Here is a 17672-nt window from a genome sequence, read left to right as displayed (position 1 = left end):
GGGGGGGGGGGGGGGTGGGTTGGAAACAGTTTTTGTTGATCACAGTAGAGGGTGACCAAGGCTCTAAGAACGTGTGCTCAGCCAGCACTCTGGGTAGACCGTGAGCGTTTTCGACCTGGTGTTACACGTCTGTGTACAAACAAGAATTACTGAAACTCCCGCAGGAAAAATAAGCTTTACTCCGAGTCTGAAATGCTCTGGTTTCTAACCGCTTTTTCCTCATTGAGAGTTGTTCTTCTAAACGCCTGGAAATGAGCAGTCACAACGTCACCCAGCACCCATGGTTCGAGACACTGCTGGGGCTGGAAGTAGCCTTTGGTGGGACAGAGGCGGCGGAGCTTTCAAACCCTAAGCGTCCCTCTACCTTCAACCCCACCTTCCGCTTAGCAGATTAACTCTGAAGGAAAATGGGTGCGGAAAGCAGTTGCATGTGGGCTGGGAACGCGGGGCAGAGGGAGTCCCCTAGTGCCCTCGGCCCCCCCCGGAAGGAGCTGATGGTGGAGGCGAAAGCCAGGGTGGCACAGGAGGCGGCAGCTGCCGTGTGGAAGGATGACATGAGCTTGCACACCTCCTTCTCGTTAAGTCCCCGTATCCAAAGCCACCGCCGTCAGCTAGGCAGCAGCCGAATTCCCCCAAACCTGAAGAATTACCTAAAACTTTAAAGGGGTTTTCAGATGTGTGCCGAGAACTGAAACTAAGCGGTTTATTGATTTTTCTTCTGAGTCTTGGTCTACACATTCCAAAGGGAAAGAAACGACGCCATCTCAAGGTTTGTGGGTTCAAGTCCCATGTCGGGTTCTGCGCTGACGGTACAGAGCCTGCTTGGGATTCTCTCTCTCTCTGCCCCTCCCCTGCTCCTGGCTCTCTCTCAAAATAAATAAATTAAAAAAAAAAAAAAAGAAAGAAAAAGAAAGCCATGACATACCTAAGTTGGAACCTGGTTTTTAATCTTTCTCATCTGGTACATTCCTCTAAATATCTGCTAGGATGTCCTAAAGCAGGGCTTTTCATACTTCTATGGGAGGCTGTGTTCCTTATGTTTACTTAAAAAAAATTTTTTTTAATGTTTTATTTCTGAGAGAGAGAGAGAGAGAGAGACAGCGTAAGCAGTGGAGGGTCAGAGAGAGGGAGACACAGAATCTGAAACAGGCTCCAGGCTCTGAGCTGTCAGCACAGAGCCTGACGCGGGGCTCGAACCCACGAACAGTGAGATCATGACCTGAGCCAAAGTCGGACACTCAACCGACTGAGCCCCCAGGTACCCCACCTTATGTTTACTTTAATACACACAGAAAAGGAACGTTTTCTCCCAAAAGGTTTATTTGTCACATTTACAGTACAAAATCAAAGAGATCCAAATATTGAGCCATGTGTACACATCTATACATATATTACTTAGGCCTCCACAACCCATCTGTACATTCTAATATCGTCCCCAACACTCTCGTTAGTAAAACGCGTTACCTCTAAAAAACCAAACTTTATTATTAGTAACACTGCCAGATGTAAATTACGTTCACTTTATCATTTGAAAGGACAGGAACAGACAGTTCAAAGGAAGAAGGGAATTTCTACATGTAAATCCAGTATGTTTACGTGGGCTTCTTACAATATATTCTATAGGAATAACCAACAGGTGAACGAACCTACCCATAAAAGTCTTTGGGCGCATTAACTATAAAAGAAACTTAAGTTCTGAGAAGAAACTTGACAAGGTTAATTACATTCCAGGGTTTTTATTTTGGCTTTTAATGCACAGGAAGGACTTTATTTTGTCTAACAGCACCGCATGTCTAGGTCCTATTTTCTATGGAGCTTGCTTAGGGGCTACCTGAATCTGTTACAAATTAAACTGGTCGCTGAAGGAGGGATCTGGTTTTTAACACTGTGTAGCTTATTTCAACCAAAATGTCAGGGCATGGTTCTTCCGGAGAAAGGCCGGAACGTCAGGCTTGCTGGACACAGAGCATGTGCGTCTGTCGCTGACCATACAGGCGTCCCGCTGACCACGGGGACCCCGTTCTAACAGCTGCTCTGTTCTCAGGGGTCATCTACCTCGCATCGGACCGCAGGATGCTAAGACTCAGATGCCTAAAACATCGTTCCAGGCCCGGGATTTTATCAGTCTGCGCCCCCGAGACCGGAAACACACACAGACATACAGAGATACAGGTCACTGTCAAAGTCAGGTTTGTTATCGGCGGCTTCACAGCAGCAACACAAAACGTACTCAGTGCCACGTTTCCATAGGAAAGGTTATATTTACACTTCACACTTCAGTCTTGAAATGTGGACCCAAAAAACATTCAATTCTCGATGACCAACGCATTTGCGGAGGCTCCCATCCCCTCGAGCGGCCCCGATTTCAGCAGAGCAGAAGCCCCTCCTTGGCTGCGAGGCGCTGGCGGTGGACTCGGTCTTGCTGCAGCTCCTCGTGATTTGGGTGCCAGAGTTTCATGATGACCCTTTCGATGTTGAGAGCGTACACGGTGTGTGTGGGGATGACCTCCCTGTGTACCTGCCGTGAAACGTCAGCACGTCACCAGTTACACTTCAGTCCCTTCGGTTTTCCATCGTACAAAATGAAGAAGTAAGGTTTGTATCAACAAAACACTCACACACACACCTCGAAGCTATAAGCCAGAGCGTAATGAAGCTCAAGCTAGGGAACAAGAAAACAGAAATAACAAGCTTCTGAAACAGGAGAGGGAAAACGAGGATTTGTTTTCCTTTTTTTCCCCCCACTGGGGGAGTGGGGGCTGGGAGAGGGAAGTGAGGAGGGAGGCCCGGGCCCCAGACTTGAAAAATGAGCGTAGTGCTAATGGCTTTCATAACAAACTATAGGGGCACCTGGGGGGGGGGGGCTCAGTCAGCTAAGTGTCCGGCTCCTGATTTCGGCTCAGGTCACGATCTCACAGTTCTGTGGGTTTGAGCCCCATGGTGGGCTCTGTGCTGACAGCACAGATCCTGCTTGGGATTCTCTCTCTCTCTCTCTCTCTCTCTCTCTCTCTCTCTCTCTCTCTCTGCCCTTCCCCCACTTGCTCGCATGCACTGTCTCTCTCTCTCTCTCAAAATAAATAAACTTAAAAAAAAAAAACAATAACTGAAAACCAAAAAGCCAAGAAGAGGAAAAGCTACCGAGGACCTTTCCAAACTGAAAGAAACTCTGAGCCTATCCATACAGTCAGGTAAACCTTAAGGAGCCAGGAGTTTTACCTGTAAAGCTTCAAAAAGGTCATACATGTTGACTGGAGGCAAAGACGCAGGCAGAGTGTCCCCGGAGCATGCCAGCAGGAGCGCGGCCTGCTGCTCGGCGTCGTCAGGGGGCGGGTGCGATGCCGGGTTGTGACCCGCGCAGGGAGCGGAAAAGGCTGGAGGACTGAAAACAAAGGATTTTCAAAACGCTCCCGATAACTAGGGAATAACTAACGACCAGCTGACGACGAACAATCGGCGACAACCGAACCACTAAAGTACGAGTGGGCTTTGACACGTCTTAGGAAAAATACCTGAAAAGTAATCACCAGCCCAAGTAGAAACCTCATTTAGCCAGTATATACATGAGGAACCTGTCATTTCCATTTTTCAAGGCAGCCCGTCTGTCAGGCTGGGGACAAAACACAGAGCGACTAAGTTTCCACTCCTCTCTCCACACGATGAAATATTCACTGAGCCCGGGATACCGAGCCAACACTGTTCCTGCCCTTGAAATGCTTCCGGTCGAGGGGAAACATTAGGCCTTAATTACAGGAGAATGAAATCGGAAAACGGACTCGGAGAGGAAGAGAACGTGAGCGGAGGCGACGGGATCGGCAAATGACATGCAAGAAGACACAGCAGCAGCGAGCGACAGGCGAAAACGGGGGATGGAGAAAACCCCAAATCTTGCCGACTTCCCAAAACAGGGCCCAGGTATAGTATCGGCGGGGAGTCGGGCGGGCGGAACCCGTGTGTCCTGCCTGCAGCGTCCCGAGGGGCAGCCGGAGGTGACCCGGCTCCAAGAGCACCGCAGAACCGGCCCTGGGCAGGCAATGGGGTCACCGATGCTGCTCCCGGCACCCACCCACTGAAAGGAGCCCCCCACTCTTTTGGTTTCGTTTTTTTCTAGAAAAGAATGACTTACAAATGAGAATAAATACTCCCACACAGATGCGGGCCGGAGACTGAGAAAGGGAATCCTCGCATCTGACAATCTAAATACGGACGGTGGGCCTGACGTGACACGGTGCTGGGTGGGGGCGGGGCCGGGCGGTTCAGCACCTGTTCTCGGCCTCAGCTCAGGTCACCATCTCATGGTTTGTGAGTTCGAGCCCCTGCTCAGGCTCTGTGCTGTCAGTGTGGAGCCCGCTGGGGATTCTGTCTCTCTCTCTCCCTCCCTCTCTCTCTGCCCCTTCCCTGCTCACACCGCACCCCCCCATAGATAAAGTTAAAAAAAAAATGACAGCGCTCTTCAAGCGCTTGTAAGCCACCCCAAGTTCTTCGGCCATGACGCAGGCCCTGGTGCAGCCCCTTCCCACGTGGTGTCCACACCCCTGGCCGAGTCCAGCTCTTAGTCAGTTCTCCCACCTCCTCCCTCCCCTTCTCGTTGGCTCGGCACTACCGCCGCTCGCACTTGGGTCCCTGAGCCTGCGCCTCCCTGTCGCCTCCCTAACTGAGCACACACCCAGCGCCCAAAGAAATTCAGTCACTTTGGTTACCACGAAGATCACACCGCTGCCTTTTCTCTCCCAAAGGCTTGAAACGAGGACGGAATTATTTGCAGGGAGAGAAGAAAGAAGGTGGAGGCTCAAAGCAGACAGTGCGTGGATGAGGAGAAGGGAAGCCACGTCGTCTCCTAACGCGGGGGCTGCGGGCGGCAGAAGTCCGGGCGCCCTCCGTGGGAGGGGGCGGCGGGCCGCACACGAGCGAGCCGAGGACAACGTGTGCCGCCCGGCAGAGGCCACCCCCTCACGGCGGAGCCACAGACGGACGCCGCTAAGGACCTGGAGCAACACCTCCCGCCCCTGCTCCCACCGTCAAGGCCCCGGCCCGGAGCCACCAGTCACAGGCCACGCTTCACTGAACCAGCAGGCCCGTGCTGCCCCTCAGCAGCCGGCGGATCGGCAATCGTGGTGCCTCAGGGAACCGCTCCGCTGGGACCAGACAGCAGGGGGGGGGCGGGGGGGGGCGCACTCGCTTCACCGCGTGGGGCAGCCAAACGCTGCGCCCTCGCTTCTGATGAACGGTACCAAACGGTTATCACGCAAGGATGCAACTCAAAATAAAACTGCGTGGCTCTCAAAGGCACCTCCGACCTACAGGAACACAATCAGGTGACAGTGGTCACACACACAGCAGGTGCCAACACACATCCGACCTACAGGAACACAATCACGTGACAGTGGTCACACACACAGCAGGTGCCAACACACGTCCGACCTACAGGAACACAATCAGGTGACAGCAGCCACACACACAGCAGGTGCCAACACACGTCCGACCTACAGGAACACAATCAGGTGACAGCGGCCACACACATAGCAGGTGCCAACACACGTCCGACCTACAGGAACACAATCAGGTGACAGCGGCCACACACACAGCAGGGAGCCAACTAGAAGGGATGGAGGCAAGATCACAGAAGCCGCACGTACCTTTCTATCAAGCTGCTGTAGGCCACGACACTGTTCCTCAGGTACGGCTGCGGGGTGACATTGCTACCAAAGGCGTATTTAAAATGACCGTCACGTAAGCGATAAGCTTTCCTTCTTGACACAACCGATGTCAATATATCTTTGAGGTGATTCTGTGCAAACAGAGAAAAGAAACATAACAGGAGCTCCTGTTGAACAGCAAGTCATAAAACTTCCATTGGCCAAGAAATGTCTCCTAACCTTTAGCGGACGGTGGTGAGACAGGCTCGCAGGCCGTGGAACCAAGGGAAAGTTCGCCAAAAGGCCACAGAAGCACACAGGGTGGGAGGGCACAGCAGAGAGGGAGATGCGCTATTTCTATTTAGTTCTATTTAACAAGCGCTTGCTCTACGTGAAATTTATCAAAGGTATTTCTATTTCTAATTTGACTCCTCTCTTAAAAAGGATTTTCACATGGTTGTAAATAAAAGTACATAATAAACACATAAAATTTTAAAAAGGAGGCAAACTACCTTGAAACCCGGTTTAAAATAAGACAAAAAGTCTCAAGATCTAAGACTTATTGGCCAAAATGTCCCATCTACTAGAATCCTGCCATATAAGAATGATGGCTCTCTCAAAAGCCACATACACAACAGATATATAGGCAATAAACCAAAAATTAAGTATTTGCTATCTCTTTATGACAGCCAAGTACATAAGAGAGGGACAGAAAGTGTACATGGAAATAAACAGAGCTGGTCCCGGCCCACCATCAGTAAGAGGAGGCAGAGGCAGGCCAGGTGTTTCAACTCTACCAATAAAATGATCTCATATCCAGGCCTTCATGATACAATGTGCAATTTCCACACACAGAATTCATTAGACATCTGTAACTTCGCGACAGTGATTATTCTGAGGCACATGTGAGGAAATGGAGGCCCCAGGTTCTCAAAGAATCACCCAGTATCACCTGACGTATCTGTGTATTATAGAATCTGATGCGCATTTTGGCAAATACCCAAATGAATAAAGTGAACGGATCAATGAGTGGGCTGAGACCAGAATCCCACTGTTTAGACACAAGCCTAATGCTCTTTAAATGCTGGGACACGGCAAAAAAGTGATTTTTATCATTAGGATTCTCAGTCCCACTTTTTTCCCTGAAAAACCGTTCCTTTGTTAACAAATTAAACACCAAATCAAGCAGAAGTACTATACCCTAATTGGCCTTTCTGCAAAGCTTAGTCTGCTAACCAAAGGCAGCTGCATGGACGCTGAGGTGTTTCTCCCCTCAAAATAAAACAATTTTGGGGCGCCTGGGTGATTCAGTCAATTAAGGGTCCTAGTTGTGGTCTCAGCTTAGGTCTTGATCTGAGGGTCAGGAGTTCAAGCCCTGCTTTAGGCTCCACACTGGGCATGAAGCCTACTTAAAAAAAATAAAGTAAAATAAAAGAAGAAGAAAGAAAAGAAAAAAGAGGGTGAAGAAAGAAAACAATCTCAATGACGACAACTCTGGGACAGGTAAGGTTTGGGTCTCTCCTCGCAGTGCCAGCTTTCAATAGCACGCGCACGCCCATTACATCCGGCACGCAAGGCTGCTTCCGCCGCCAGCAAACCCACCTCCACCGCACAGACCACAGCGGAGACAGCCTCCTCCGTGACATTGTCCAGCCCGTGCTCGTAGGCAGTCACGATCATCCTCCCTTCGAGCTGACCCCGCGTGGGGAGCACCATGGTGTGGGAACACAGTTTCAAGTCGTCGTCATCTTGCGGATCCTTGGCCACAAACTGCTGGGCTCCCGAGAGGGGGTTTTGAGGCTGGAATCTATGCTATGGGTGAGAACACTTTTCAAAACTGCTCACTACGGAGGCGTGTAGTAAGATGCAAACAAAAGTAACCAAAGTGTCGGGCCTGAGATCCCACAAACGAATGCCACCAAAACAAGACTACAGGCGTTAAGAAAAAAAGAAGTGACTCATGTACAAATAATCGCAGATTCATACCCTTTACGCGGTAACAATGAAGACATGAATTAAAGGGAATAATAATAAGAGTATGCACAGTAGTGTATTCTACTCAATTAGTCCCTTAGTGATCAGAGAATATATGGCTCTGTGCTAAAAATAACAATTAGGGGAAAGAAGATCTAAAACCGTTTTCAAACAACTCAGAGCATTTTCAGAAGACTTCTAGGAGAGCAGGTTGGGAAGGTAGAAATATATATAGTAATACTTCATTCAAGATCTAACAAGCCTAGCTAACCAGCATAACAGGCATAAGAACAGACCATCCCAGAGAACGCCAGATATTGTAACTATTTCGCTTTCATCTTCTACTTACAATTCTCAACACAGAATCTTGCTAGACATAGTCATTCTATTTATTTAAAATAGTTTTTCTCAAACTTTTTCCACTCTTGAAGCCCTGCCTCCCCCGGGGACTCGGAGAGCCGTCTGTACTCTCCATCATCAGCGGGAGAGAGGCCCCTCGTAGCTCCCGCTTAATTAAGTCCAACATATGAGATTTGATAGCAAAAAACGGCCTGTCCCTGTTTGAAGTCTGTATTACAAAAGAAACATTGGTTGCTTCTTCCCTTGTCCATGTATAAAACTGTATTCTACATCAAATATCCCTTTTTAAACCAAGGTCTGCCTCTCTGGAGATACTGATCCCCTCCATACTGAGTACCATCGGTAGAAAACACAGAGCAAAGGTAGAAATAAATGTTTGTTGATGTTCATCAATAAAGCTATCAACACCTAGTCAAACCTAGAAAAGGAACGCTTTGGGAAACTGTCCCCAAACTGCAAAAGGAATACGCAATTTATTCTAAAAGGTTTGCAACTTTTATGGCCAAATGCCTTTCTGACTTCTCTGCTGATCCCGAAAGGCTCAGGGCCCAGCTGGGCGTCACCGGGATGCTGCCAGAGGTCCCCAGGCCTCCTGGATGCGCAGAACAGAAGTCTGCAATGCAAGAAACATTCCAGAAAAAGATTTAAGAGGAGAAATAATGCAGGCATACTTTTCGAGTCACTAAGACATTGTCAGGTACTAAGGAAAACGTATTAATATTTATGCAGTAACAAACGAGAATTCGAAAACTTCCGACACCTGGGTCTCACACTCTTTGAACCTCTTGTCAACTTCAAACACAGTTATGCCTTTCCTCCCCAAATTGTGCCCTCCTTTTTTTCTGCTCTCCTACCAGTATTTGAAGGTTTACTTGAAAACTGAAGCCAGTCCCATCGCACCAGCACCTAAGCCAGTTGTTACCAAGATCTACGGAAGAACCACCTACGTCAAATTTCTGGCGAACAGAAGAAAGCTTTTTCTTTCCCTTTGGTTTTCCAGGTTTAGCGGCAGAACCTCCCGTCCAGGGTAAAGATCCAGCGCCCTCTGCGAGACAGAAAAATAATAACCGTGAGAGAAAACAGGCACAGTTGTCAACTGCTAAGCTTGGTTTCATTTTTGGCCTAAAAAAGTATGGGATGCTCAAGTAATGAAAATAATAAATGCTAAAATTCAGGTTTTCTCTATTTCTCTAAGCAAGACTATGAATTCTCTCAAATCACATTTTTTCCTAGCTGTAACCAAAATTATTCCCTTAGGAAGATAAATTTGTTTTTCATATTTTAAATTAATGTCGATTGGGTGTTTGGTTTGCTTTACTAGTAGCATTATGAGTAGTATTACCAAAGTAGGACAGAATTTTCTAGTTCAAGATGCTGAACTGAGCATATGAATGTATCTCCCCTCTCCTCCAAGACCCTGCTAACAAAGGGAATGGCAGAAAGTAAACGGCACACATCCACAACAGAGATAAAAAGGAAACTGAGGCAAGAGGAGATCTCAACAAATTTCAACAATGGGCTACAGAGGTGCTAACTTACAAGCAGACACACGGAGGCCATAACCCAGGCGAGGCCAATGAGGGGGAACCACGTTAACCTGCACAGCGGAAATCCACAATGGATCTGGATTTGGAGAAGGTGAGCGGGAGCCAGGGAGGCATCAGTAAAGCTCAACGCAACATCAACGGAAGGTCGACATGCAAAAGTCATCTACACAAACCCTACCCCCTCGCCACTAGCAGCGGGCTCAGCATACAACAAAAATGCAGGGTCTCTTGGACAAACATTTAGAATTTCAAGGCAACCACAGCCAAGCACGAAGCCGAGCTCGGGGCCCTTCTGAGTTCAAGGGCAGTTCACAGGCCGCTGCTCTCTCCCCTACGCAGAGCGGCATTTACAATAGCAGGGGGCTGATGGGGGGCGAGGACAAGAGAAGGGAGGACTCCCCTCTAGTTAAACTGAACAGAATTTCTGGGATTTACTATGGTGGCTGATACGGATGTGGACACCCTGAAGCATAGCTCTCCGCATGCTGGCATCTGAGGGACCCCCGTTTCGCTGGCCCCCTGCCCGCTCACTCTAAAACAAGGTCCCCACACACTGTGTCCTTCATTCTTAAATACGAATCACCGGACATCTGATGATAATCCGTAACAGAGTAAGAAGGACGCAGATAAACAAGCAGAAAATGGAGGGCTAGATTAAATAATTCAGGCAACACGAAGGACTTCAAATAATTTCTAACTGGTATCTTCAGAGAAGCCTGAAGAAGACATGTGTCCATAAAAAAAGAAGATAGTATAAAAATTGCTGAACTAAAGAATGCGTTGGGCAGAAAGGCTGAAAGAACCTTGGAAATCGCACAAACACAAAGCAGAAGACGGATGTCTAAAATCAGTAAACCCAGGAAGAGATTTAAGCTCCAATGAGGAGCTATCTAAGTCCCACCAGAAGAACAAGACAAAGTAGTTGTCTTTGAGAACAAGGTTAGGAGTGGGAAGAAGCTTTTTTTCCCTGTAAGACCTTCTGTATTGTTTCTAACCATGAGCACCTGTATATATAGTTTAGTGGTACAGAAAAACAAGCAAAATAATTCAAGGTCGCTACAGTACACTTGAAAAAACTACCCCGAAAAGTTTTTATACAAAAAAAAACAAAAAAACAAACAAACAAAAAACCCATCACCTAAGCAAAACATTAATTATTTCCATTTTGATGTTTTTTTGAAGAATGAGTTTTTAAAGCTGTGGAAAAAAAAATACTCCAAGGTCATCAGTTAAAAAAGAGCTGTTTGGACACCAGTCACGATGAGCACTGAGTAACGTACCGAATTGCTGAATCACTATATTGTACCCCTGAAACGGAACACCGTATGTTAACTACACTGGAATTACAACAAAACAAAACGAAACAAAACAACCAGTTAGGGAAGTCAAGCTCTTCCTGTCCACCACGTTGAATGTCTTTGGTACACCCAGGTCGGACTGATGAGGCCAGCCAATCTTAGCGGATGCTGGGGGATGCCACCGAGGCGGGGCCACACGCCCCAGGCACGGAGGTCAAGCGTGGTGAGTCAGTGTGACCGACCACAAGGACGGCTTTCCAAGGCAGGCAGATTCAGGTGTGGGTCCAACGCTTCCACGGACTAGCTGGATAAGGCCTCGGGTAAGTGGGGATTTTCTTTCATTTTGTCTTCTCTTCTCTGACATTTGTCTGCTACTCTGTAAAGAGGCTAGTGCCTGCCCTGAAGAGTTGCTGTGAAAAGAATGCAAAGTGCCTGCTGTACTGCAGTCACTCAATAAATAATATCAAAAATCTCCTTTGCCGCCTAGCTCAGGAAAACGGAAAGCCCACCCCCAAGTATTGTAAGGACAAAGAACTACATTTCTATATTTTACGTTCGATAGAAATCATCGCTTTGTTGCCAGCAACTACTAATTTCATTCTGAGGAAATGTATTTTGGATGTTTGATAGAGAAATGATCTCTCAAATTCCAAATGTTTCTTCATTTAACAATAAGCAATAACAAACATTCATGAATATCAAGGGCTTTATTTAGTTAAAATCAGCCACTTACATTTACTAATGCCACTTCATTTTTGTTTGGCATTTTTTACTTTAAAGAGCACGTTTTTTACATGTTTTTTCATCCGCTTTTTTATACATATCTGTAGGGCAGATATTACCGTATTTTATAAATGTGAAAACTAAGAACACCCAATAATTAACTACACTACCTAAGCTAGTGGCAAAACCTAAACTTGAACCAAAGTCTCTTGACCTTATCAGGGTTTTTACAACCAATGGTCCCACTTACCTTTGCACACAGAGCACTTGAGAATATACCTACGTGAAAAGCAAGATCTAGTCCTCACAATGTTGGCTGTTCTGATCAAATTAAATTATATACCAAAAAGTGGGCCCTCTTTACCATCTCACTAGTTGAAGTCCACTTCTATCTAAAGAAAACAGAACATCAGAAATCTGACGCACGTGCACGTGTGACAACATGCGGTTAGGGGCAGCACGGGGTTTGGGAAGCGGCGCCTACAAACTCCACAACACCGATGACAACTTCTTTGCGTGAGGAGGACCTGGGCTTTAGGAGACTGTATCTGGATTCTTTATCATACAGTAGAGGCTAGCAGAAGGAATGACAGAAAGTATGAGCTATTTCTACATAAAGATGGGTTTTTCACAACAGATGAACATAGGGGAAGGGAAGGAAAAAAAAGATAAAAACAGAGAGGAAGGCAAACCATAAATACAGAGAAAATATATTTTAAAATACAGAGAACAAACTGAGGTTTGCTGGAGGGGGGTGAGTGGAGGGATGGGCGAGGTGGGTGGTGGGCATGAAGCAGGGCCCTTGTTGGGATGAGCACTGGTGTCCTATGTTAAGAGATGAATCACTGGGTTCTACTCCTGAAGCCAACACTACACTGTATGTCAACTAGGTTGAATTTAGGAAGGAAGGAAGGGAGGGAGGGAGGTTTTTAATCAGTGATCATCAAAATGACCACAGGCCCTTTAAAAACAAGAACAAAAAAATTCAACTTGATAGCAGGAGGTACCTATAAATCTAAGTTTTTAACAACAGCTCAGGATCAGTTTTATTGTGAGGCCAACTGTTAATGTATTTAATTCCTGATTTTTGACTACTTGATTAAAATAAGATGGATGAAAGAAGTGACCTGTACCGCTTAAACGCCAAACAATTTGGGGTAAAGGGGTCACGGCTTCTCTTTATACCTCTTTAGGCTGACGTGATGGCCTGAGCTGCCCCCCTCCACCCCCCACCATGCCGAAGCTCCAACCTCCCAGGGGCCAATTAGCATCTTACCTGAGAAAACAAGTGAAAGTCCAGGTTCTCACCATATGCCGTGGTTTCCCCTCCACCTAACCCCACCTCCCCTTCCCTATATTTCTGGAACACCCTGTCTGATTCTAGCTGCCCTTGAGCGTCTTCACCCTGACCGCCCACCCTCTTGCTCACTTGTCAGTCATAAGTAATCTAGACTCCAGCTGAGCGGACAGGAAAGCCCAAAAGTCAACGAAAGCACAGGCGGAGCGCCTGCTTTACACAGCTTCACCAAACAGTCTGCACCGACATAATCAATTTTTTCCTGTGAGCAGTTCAAAGAACATTGCGTTTGCAAACAACGGACGGGGCTGGTAACGGCAGCAAAGCCTAGCGCTCCGCTGGCTCTGCTGACTGGCATCAAGTGCTTCCGCTCCCTTACCTGGTGTAGACACCAGAATCTGACAGCGCGTAAGAATAGCCAGGAGGAAGTCGTTGTGGGAATGGACTGAAAAAGGGAAGATGGTCACAAGTCAAACAAAATATTTACAACCTACGGAAACCATTATTTGACTCTGGATGTCCCCTACCCTGCCATTCTTTATACTTTATTTTAAATATCCATCTTATTATAGCAATCTTACACACCATTAAAAACTCCATTTTAGTTTTTTAAGTGAAAAGACTTACTGCAAAATTTATTGCAATTTATTATGGCGATTATTGATCTGCGATTTATCGCAAATCTGGGAAAACTTCAAAACAGTAAAATAACTCCCCCAGATAATTATTTTACCATTATCCTGCGTGAGAAGTCTATGAGCTTCAAGGTCAAACTCTTCTTTGCTGATCTTCTGCTTGAACCACAACTTTAAGTTAGCCCAGTATCTGCAGAGGCAGAAGCAGTATTAAGAACCAAGGGTTTTGCTTCCTTCCCAAGTTCACCGTCCCCGCCCCAAACCCCAGGGAAGGAAACCTGGCATTCCCTACTGCACGGGCAGTTATGATCTCCCCCCAAACTCGTATGTTGAAGGCCTAGACCCCCAGCACCCAGGATGGTAAAGAGGTGATTAAATTAAAATGACCTCTTCAGGGTGGGCCCTAAGCCAATGTGATGGGTGCCCTAGCAAGAAGAACTGCAACACACACACACAAACGCGCGCGCGCGCGCACACACACACACACACACACACACACACACACACAACAGTGGCCATTTATAAGCCAGAGGGAGAGGCCTCAGAACAACCCTGCTGAAGGGTATTGTCAGACTTCCTTGATGCTGGACTTCCAGCATCCAGAACTATGAGAAAACGTATTTCTATTGTTTAATCTACCCCATCTGCGGTATTCTGTTACCACAGCCCTTGAAAACTAATACACCTAGGAATCCGAACACTGACAGAGGCTGCCTGGCTCGGTCGGTAGAGCCTGTGACTCTTGATCTCAGGGCTGTGAGTTCAAGGCCCCTGTTGGGCATGGAGCCTACTTAATAAGAAAAAAAGGGGGAAAAAAAGAATGCCAACAGAACTAAAAGGAAGAAAAGCTTTTCCCCAAAAGGGACTGACAGGTTGTCACATAATTGGACTCACGAGTCAAGTAGCCAAAACCACAGCTGTACCTTTCCTTCCTCACTGTTGCCTTTCCAAATGACCTATCCTCCAGAATCTTACATTAAATATTCATATTTTAGAAGTATTATAATTAAAAGTATTAACTTTTAAGCATTAATTTCAAAGACACTAATTTTCCAATTATCAACTTCAGCTAGTAACACTGTATTGTATATGTGGAAGTTGCTAACACTAGATCCTAAAAGTTCTCCTAAGAAAAAATAGTTCTCATAAGAATTTTTATCTATCGTGACAGATGTTAACTAGACTTACGGTGATGATCAGTTTGCAATATATACATGTACTGAGTCACTGGTGCATACCTGAAACCAATATAGTGTTATATGTCAATCACACCCCAATAAAAACAAGATTTAGATTATAAAAGGTTGTGTGTGTTTTATGGGTTGGGAAGTGGTCACTAATACTGATCCTGATAAGCTCTTTCCTTTCAGGCGAACTCAAGTTTTAATCTAACTAACTGGCTGAAATAATGAGTTTCTAAAAGACCTCACCTCAATGAAAATACCGTGCATACGAGAAACAGTGGTTTTTAAAGTGAAAACCAACCACTAGTCATAAAAATCACTAGTTAACTGGCAGAAAAAAAAATAATGACTTGATCCCTTATACCTCAACAACAGTATTAGAAATAGGAGTAAAATATGACTTTTCACATCGACAGCCCTTGATTCAGTGCTTAAGGAAGCTGCTTTTTGTTCATGGAACAATTAAAAGTTACTCAGTACCTGTCTAACAATCACTTTCAATTCACACTCAGCTACTTTCTAATGCTAATTTAAGTTCCTGAGGGGGGAAAAAAACGATTTCTAAAGGAGATGGTCTAATGGCTCTCACTGCCTTATTATACCCACTCAGGTCTCTGCTGCACACAGATTCGCTTCAGGTCATCCTAGTACGCACTTCTGTACGCAGCTGGCTGTGTGTGCGTGCAGCTGGCTGTGTGTGCGTGGAACTGCATGCAAAGCTTTGGGTTCGCGTGCATTTCTTCCCCCAGGAGAAAACCTATAGCTTTAATGGGGTCAAAGTTGCCCAAGACCCATTTCACTCAACAGCAAAAGATGTTTAGTTCTAGAGCGTGGCATTTTCACCTCATATTCACACACTCACTAGTCAATAATAACTTGCCAACTACTTCCCAACAATGGATACTTAAATGCTTTTTTTTTTCTTTAAGGACAGGAACTATTATGAAATGAAATAAGGCTCCACAGGAAAAATGTATTTTCCCCTCCCAGTCTATGCAACAGAAGATAGTATCATGAGACAGTTCGTTATCTGAGAGCCCTGTGCCGCTATTTTACAATTAGGATGCAAATACCTCCCTACTTTGAGTGTGAACTTATTCTAGAAGTAAAACAAGGCTCTACCAGGAAGTTCCGCCAACATGATGCTCCCCATCTCCTCCAATGGCAAACTTTCCAGCCCAAGGAGCCAGGACCCTTTCCAAGATCTGGAAGACCTGCTCCCCAATCCTGGTGCCCGTGTTAACTCGCCACAGGACAAACGTCTGTTTTCCTCAAGAGTACTGAAACTCTGTGAAGGTGAGGATGACAGGTGGCAAGTTTAAGTGGGTCAGACTAGGAAGCACTGGAGATACATGCAGAAAACTAAATCACACATGATCAGGTCACCAAAAACTCCAACACCTATTTCAACAGGACACTCTCTTGGGTACTATGCAAAGTTCCCTAGCAAAGGCCATGTCTTTCTAGAAGCTGCTGTGGGCATGCAACTTAACATAAAAGCCATTTGGACCCTAGACAAATTGAACACAACTCTTATCTGGGGTCCTTATGCACTTTCTCTGTGTTGCCTCCCACCAAGGACCACGTCTAATTGGTGAGGTTATATATAAACCAAAGCAAACTACTCATGGAAGAAATACGAGAAATGACTGGAGAGCAACATTACAGAGTATTAAACCAAGAGGCGCTTTTTAAGGAGCAGGAGAAAAAGATAATGACAGAATGGAAAACAAAGGCAGACAGACCAACAGTGCACCACTAACTATTCATGGCACAAAAGCGTATCTTGATCACGTGTTAGTGAAGATTCACACTACAGGTGCATCCAATTGAGCTTTGCTGTGTGTACTTGACCAACATGTGAGAGCCAGCATGGGCCTTTAAAGACCAAATAAGGGAATACTGACTTCAAATTCCGGGCAGACCCGCGTTGTAACTGTGGGGTCATGGAAGCCACCATCACACCTCGTCAGTACCTTACACACACAAGCCAGTCTTTCAGATTTGTTGCAGCATGGAAACACTTTCAGATATCTTGCAAGCACCCTAGATGTAACAGAACGAAAGTCAACTGTGCTTGAAAATGTAAATGTCAGCAGTCACGATTACAAAAGTAACACTCTGTAGTCAATAAATGGTGAAAAACGTTAATTTTACCTATTAAAATAACTAATAATTTTCAATTAATTAAGCAAAGAAACTGACTGACAGTAAACGTGACTATTAAGACCTAACTTTAGGTGGGGGCGCCTGGGGGGCTCAGCAGTTAAGCGTCCGACTTCGGCTCAGGTCATGATCCCACGGTTCGTGGGTTCCAGCCCCGCGTCGGGCTCTGTGCTGACGGCTCAGAGCCTGGAGCCTGCTTCCGATTCTGAATTCTGTGTTTCCCTCTCTCTCTGCCCCTCCCCTGTTCACACACTGTCTCTCTCTCTCTTGCTCGCTCTCATAAATAAACATTAAAAAATTTTAAAAAACCCGTAATTTTAAGTAGAACACTTTATCTTTGGGAACCAAAAAGTGTTCACANTGGAGCCTGCTTCCGATTCTGAATTCTGTGTTTCCCTCTCTCTCTGTCCCTCCCCTGTTCACACAGTCTCTCTCTCTTGCTCGCTCTCAAAAATAAATTAACATTAAAAAAATTTTAAAAAACCCGTAATTTTAAGTAGAACACTTTATCTTTGGGAACCAAAAAGTGTTCACAAAAAATTAGGGGCACCTGGGTGGCTCAGTCGGTTGAGCGACCGACTTCAGCTCAGGTCATGATCTCACAGTTTGTGAGTTCGAGCCCCGCATCAGGCTCTGTACTGATAGCCTGGAGCCTGCTTCCGATTCTGTGCCTCTCTCTCTCTGCTCCACCTNAGTGCTTCACGTTGTCCCCGAGGGCCTCGCTCAAGTTCTTCTTGGCCGCCTCCAGCTCGCTCACAAAGGTCGCCATTACTCCCCGCGTCTCAGCCCGACCGCGGCCGGCTCTGCCACAGGCTGCCGCAACCGAAAAACCAATCCGGGGAGAGCTCTGGCCCA

The 17672-nt window shown here is 46.2% G+C and overlaps 1 protein-coding gene across 2 annotated transcripts; it reads right to left on the bottom strand.

Annotated features, from left to right (window-relative positions):
- Positions 1 to 2237: 2237 nt before the first annotated feature.
- Positions 2238 to 17641, bottom strand: TADA1 (transcriptional adaptor 1). Of its 2 annotated transcripts, XM_077761796.1 has the most exons (8): positions 17513 to 17641; positions 13566 to 13657; positions 13212 to 13277; positions 8915 to 9012; positions 7236 to 7445; positions 5634 to 5785; positions 3217 to 3379; positions 2238 to 2518 (listed from the first exon to the last, which is right to left on the bottom strand). In XM_077761796.1, the coding sequence occupies exons 1-8, from the start codon at positions 17584 to 17586 to the stop codon at positions 2366 to 2368; spliced, it is 1008 nt and encodes a 335-aa protein (XP_077617922.1). In that variant the 5' UTR covers positions 17587 to 17641; the 3' UTR covers positions 2238 to 2365. The 2 variants fall into 2 exon arrangements, with proteins under 2 accessions (XP_077617922.1, XP_077617923.1); XM_077761797.1 differs by lacking the exons at positions 13566 to 13657; positions 17513 to 17641 and having other exon boundaries at positions 8915 to 11222.
- Between the last annotated feature and the right edge of the window lie 31 nt (positions 17642 to 17672).

The sequence above is a fragment of the Crocuta crocuta genome, unplaced genomic scaffold (genome assembly GCF_008692635.1).
Source record: "Crocuta crocuta isolate KB4526 unplaced genomic scaffold, BGI_CrCroc_1.0 scaffold243, whole genome shotgun sequence".
Classification (NCBI taxonomy): Eukaryota; Metazoa; Chordata; class Mammalia; order Carnivora; family Hyaenidae; genus Crocuta; species Crocuta crocuta.
This window is presented reverse-complemented; position numbering and strand designations above follow the sequence as displayed.

Coding starts and splice junctions, on each gene's coding strand:
- TADA1 (XM_077761796.1), bottom strand. CDS start 17,586: ATGGCGACCTTTGTGAGCGAGCTGGAGGCGGCCAAGAAGAACTTGAGC. Junction 13,278..13,565: donor ACTTCTCACGCAGGATAATG/GTAAAATAATTA, acceptor TCCCTTTTTCAG/TCCATTCCCACAACGACTTC. Junction 9,013..13,211: donor GATTCTGGTGTCTACACCAG/GTAAGGGAGCGG, acceptor TCTGTCTCGCAG/AGGGCGCTGGATCTTTACCC.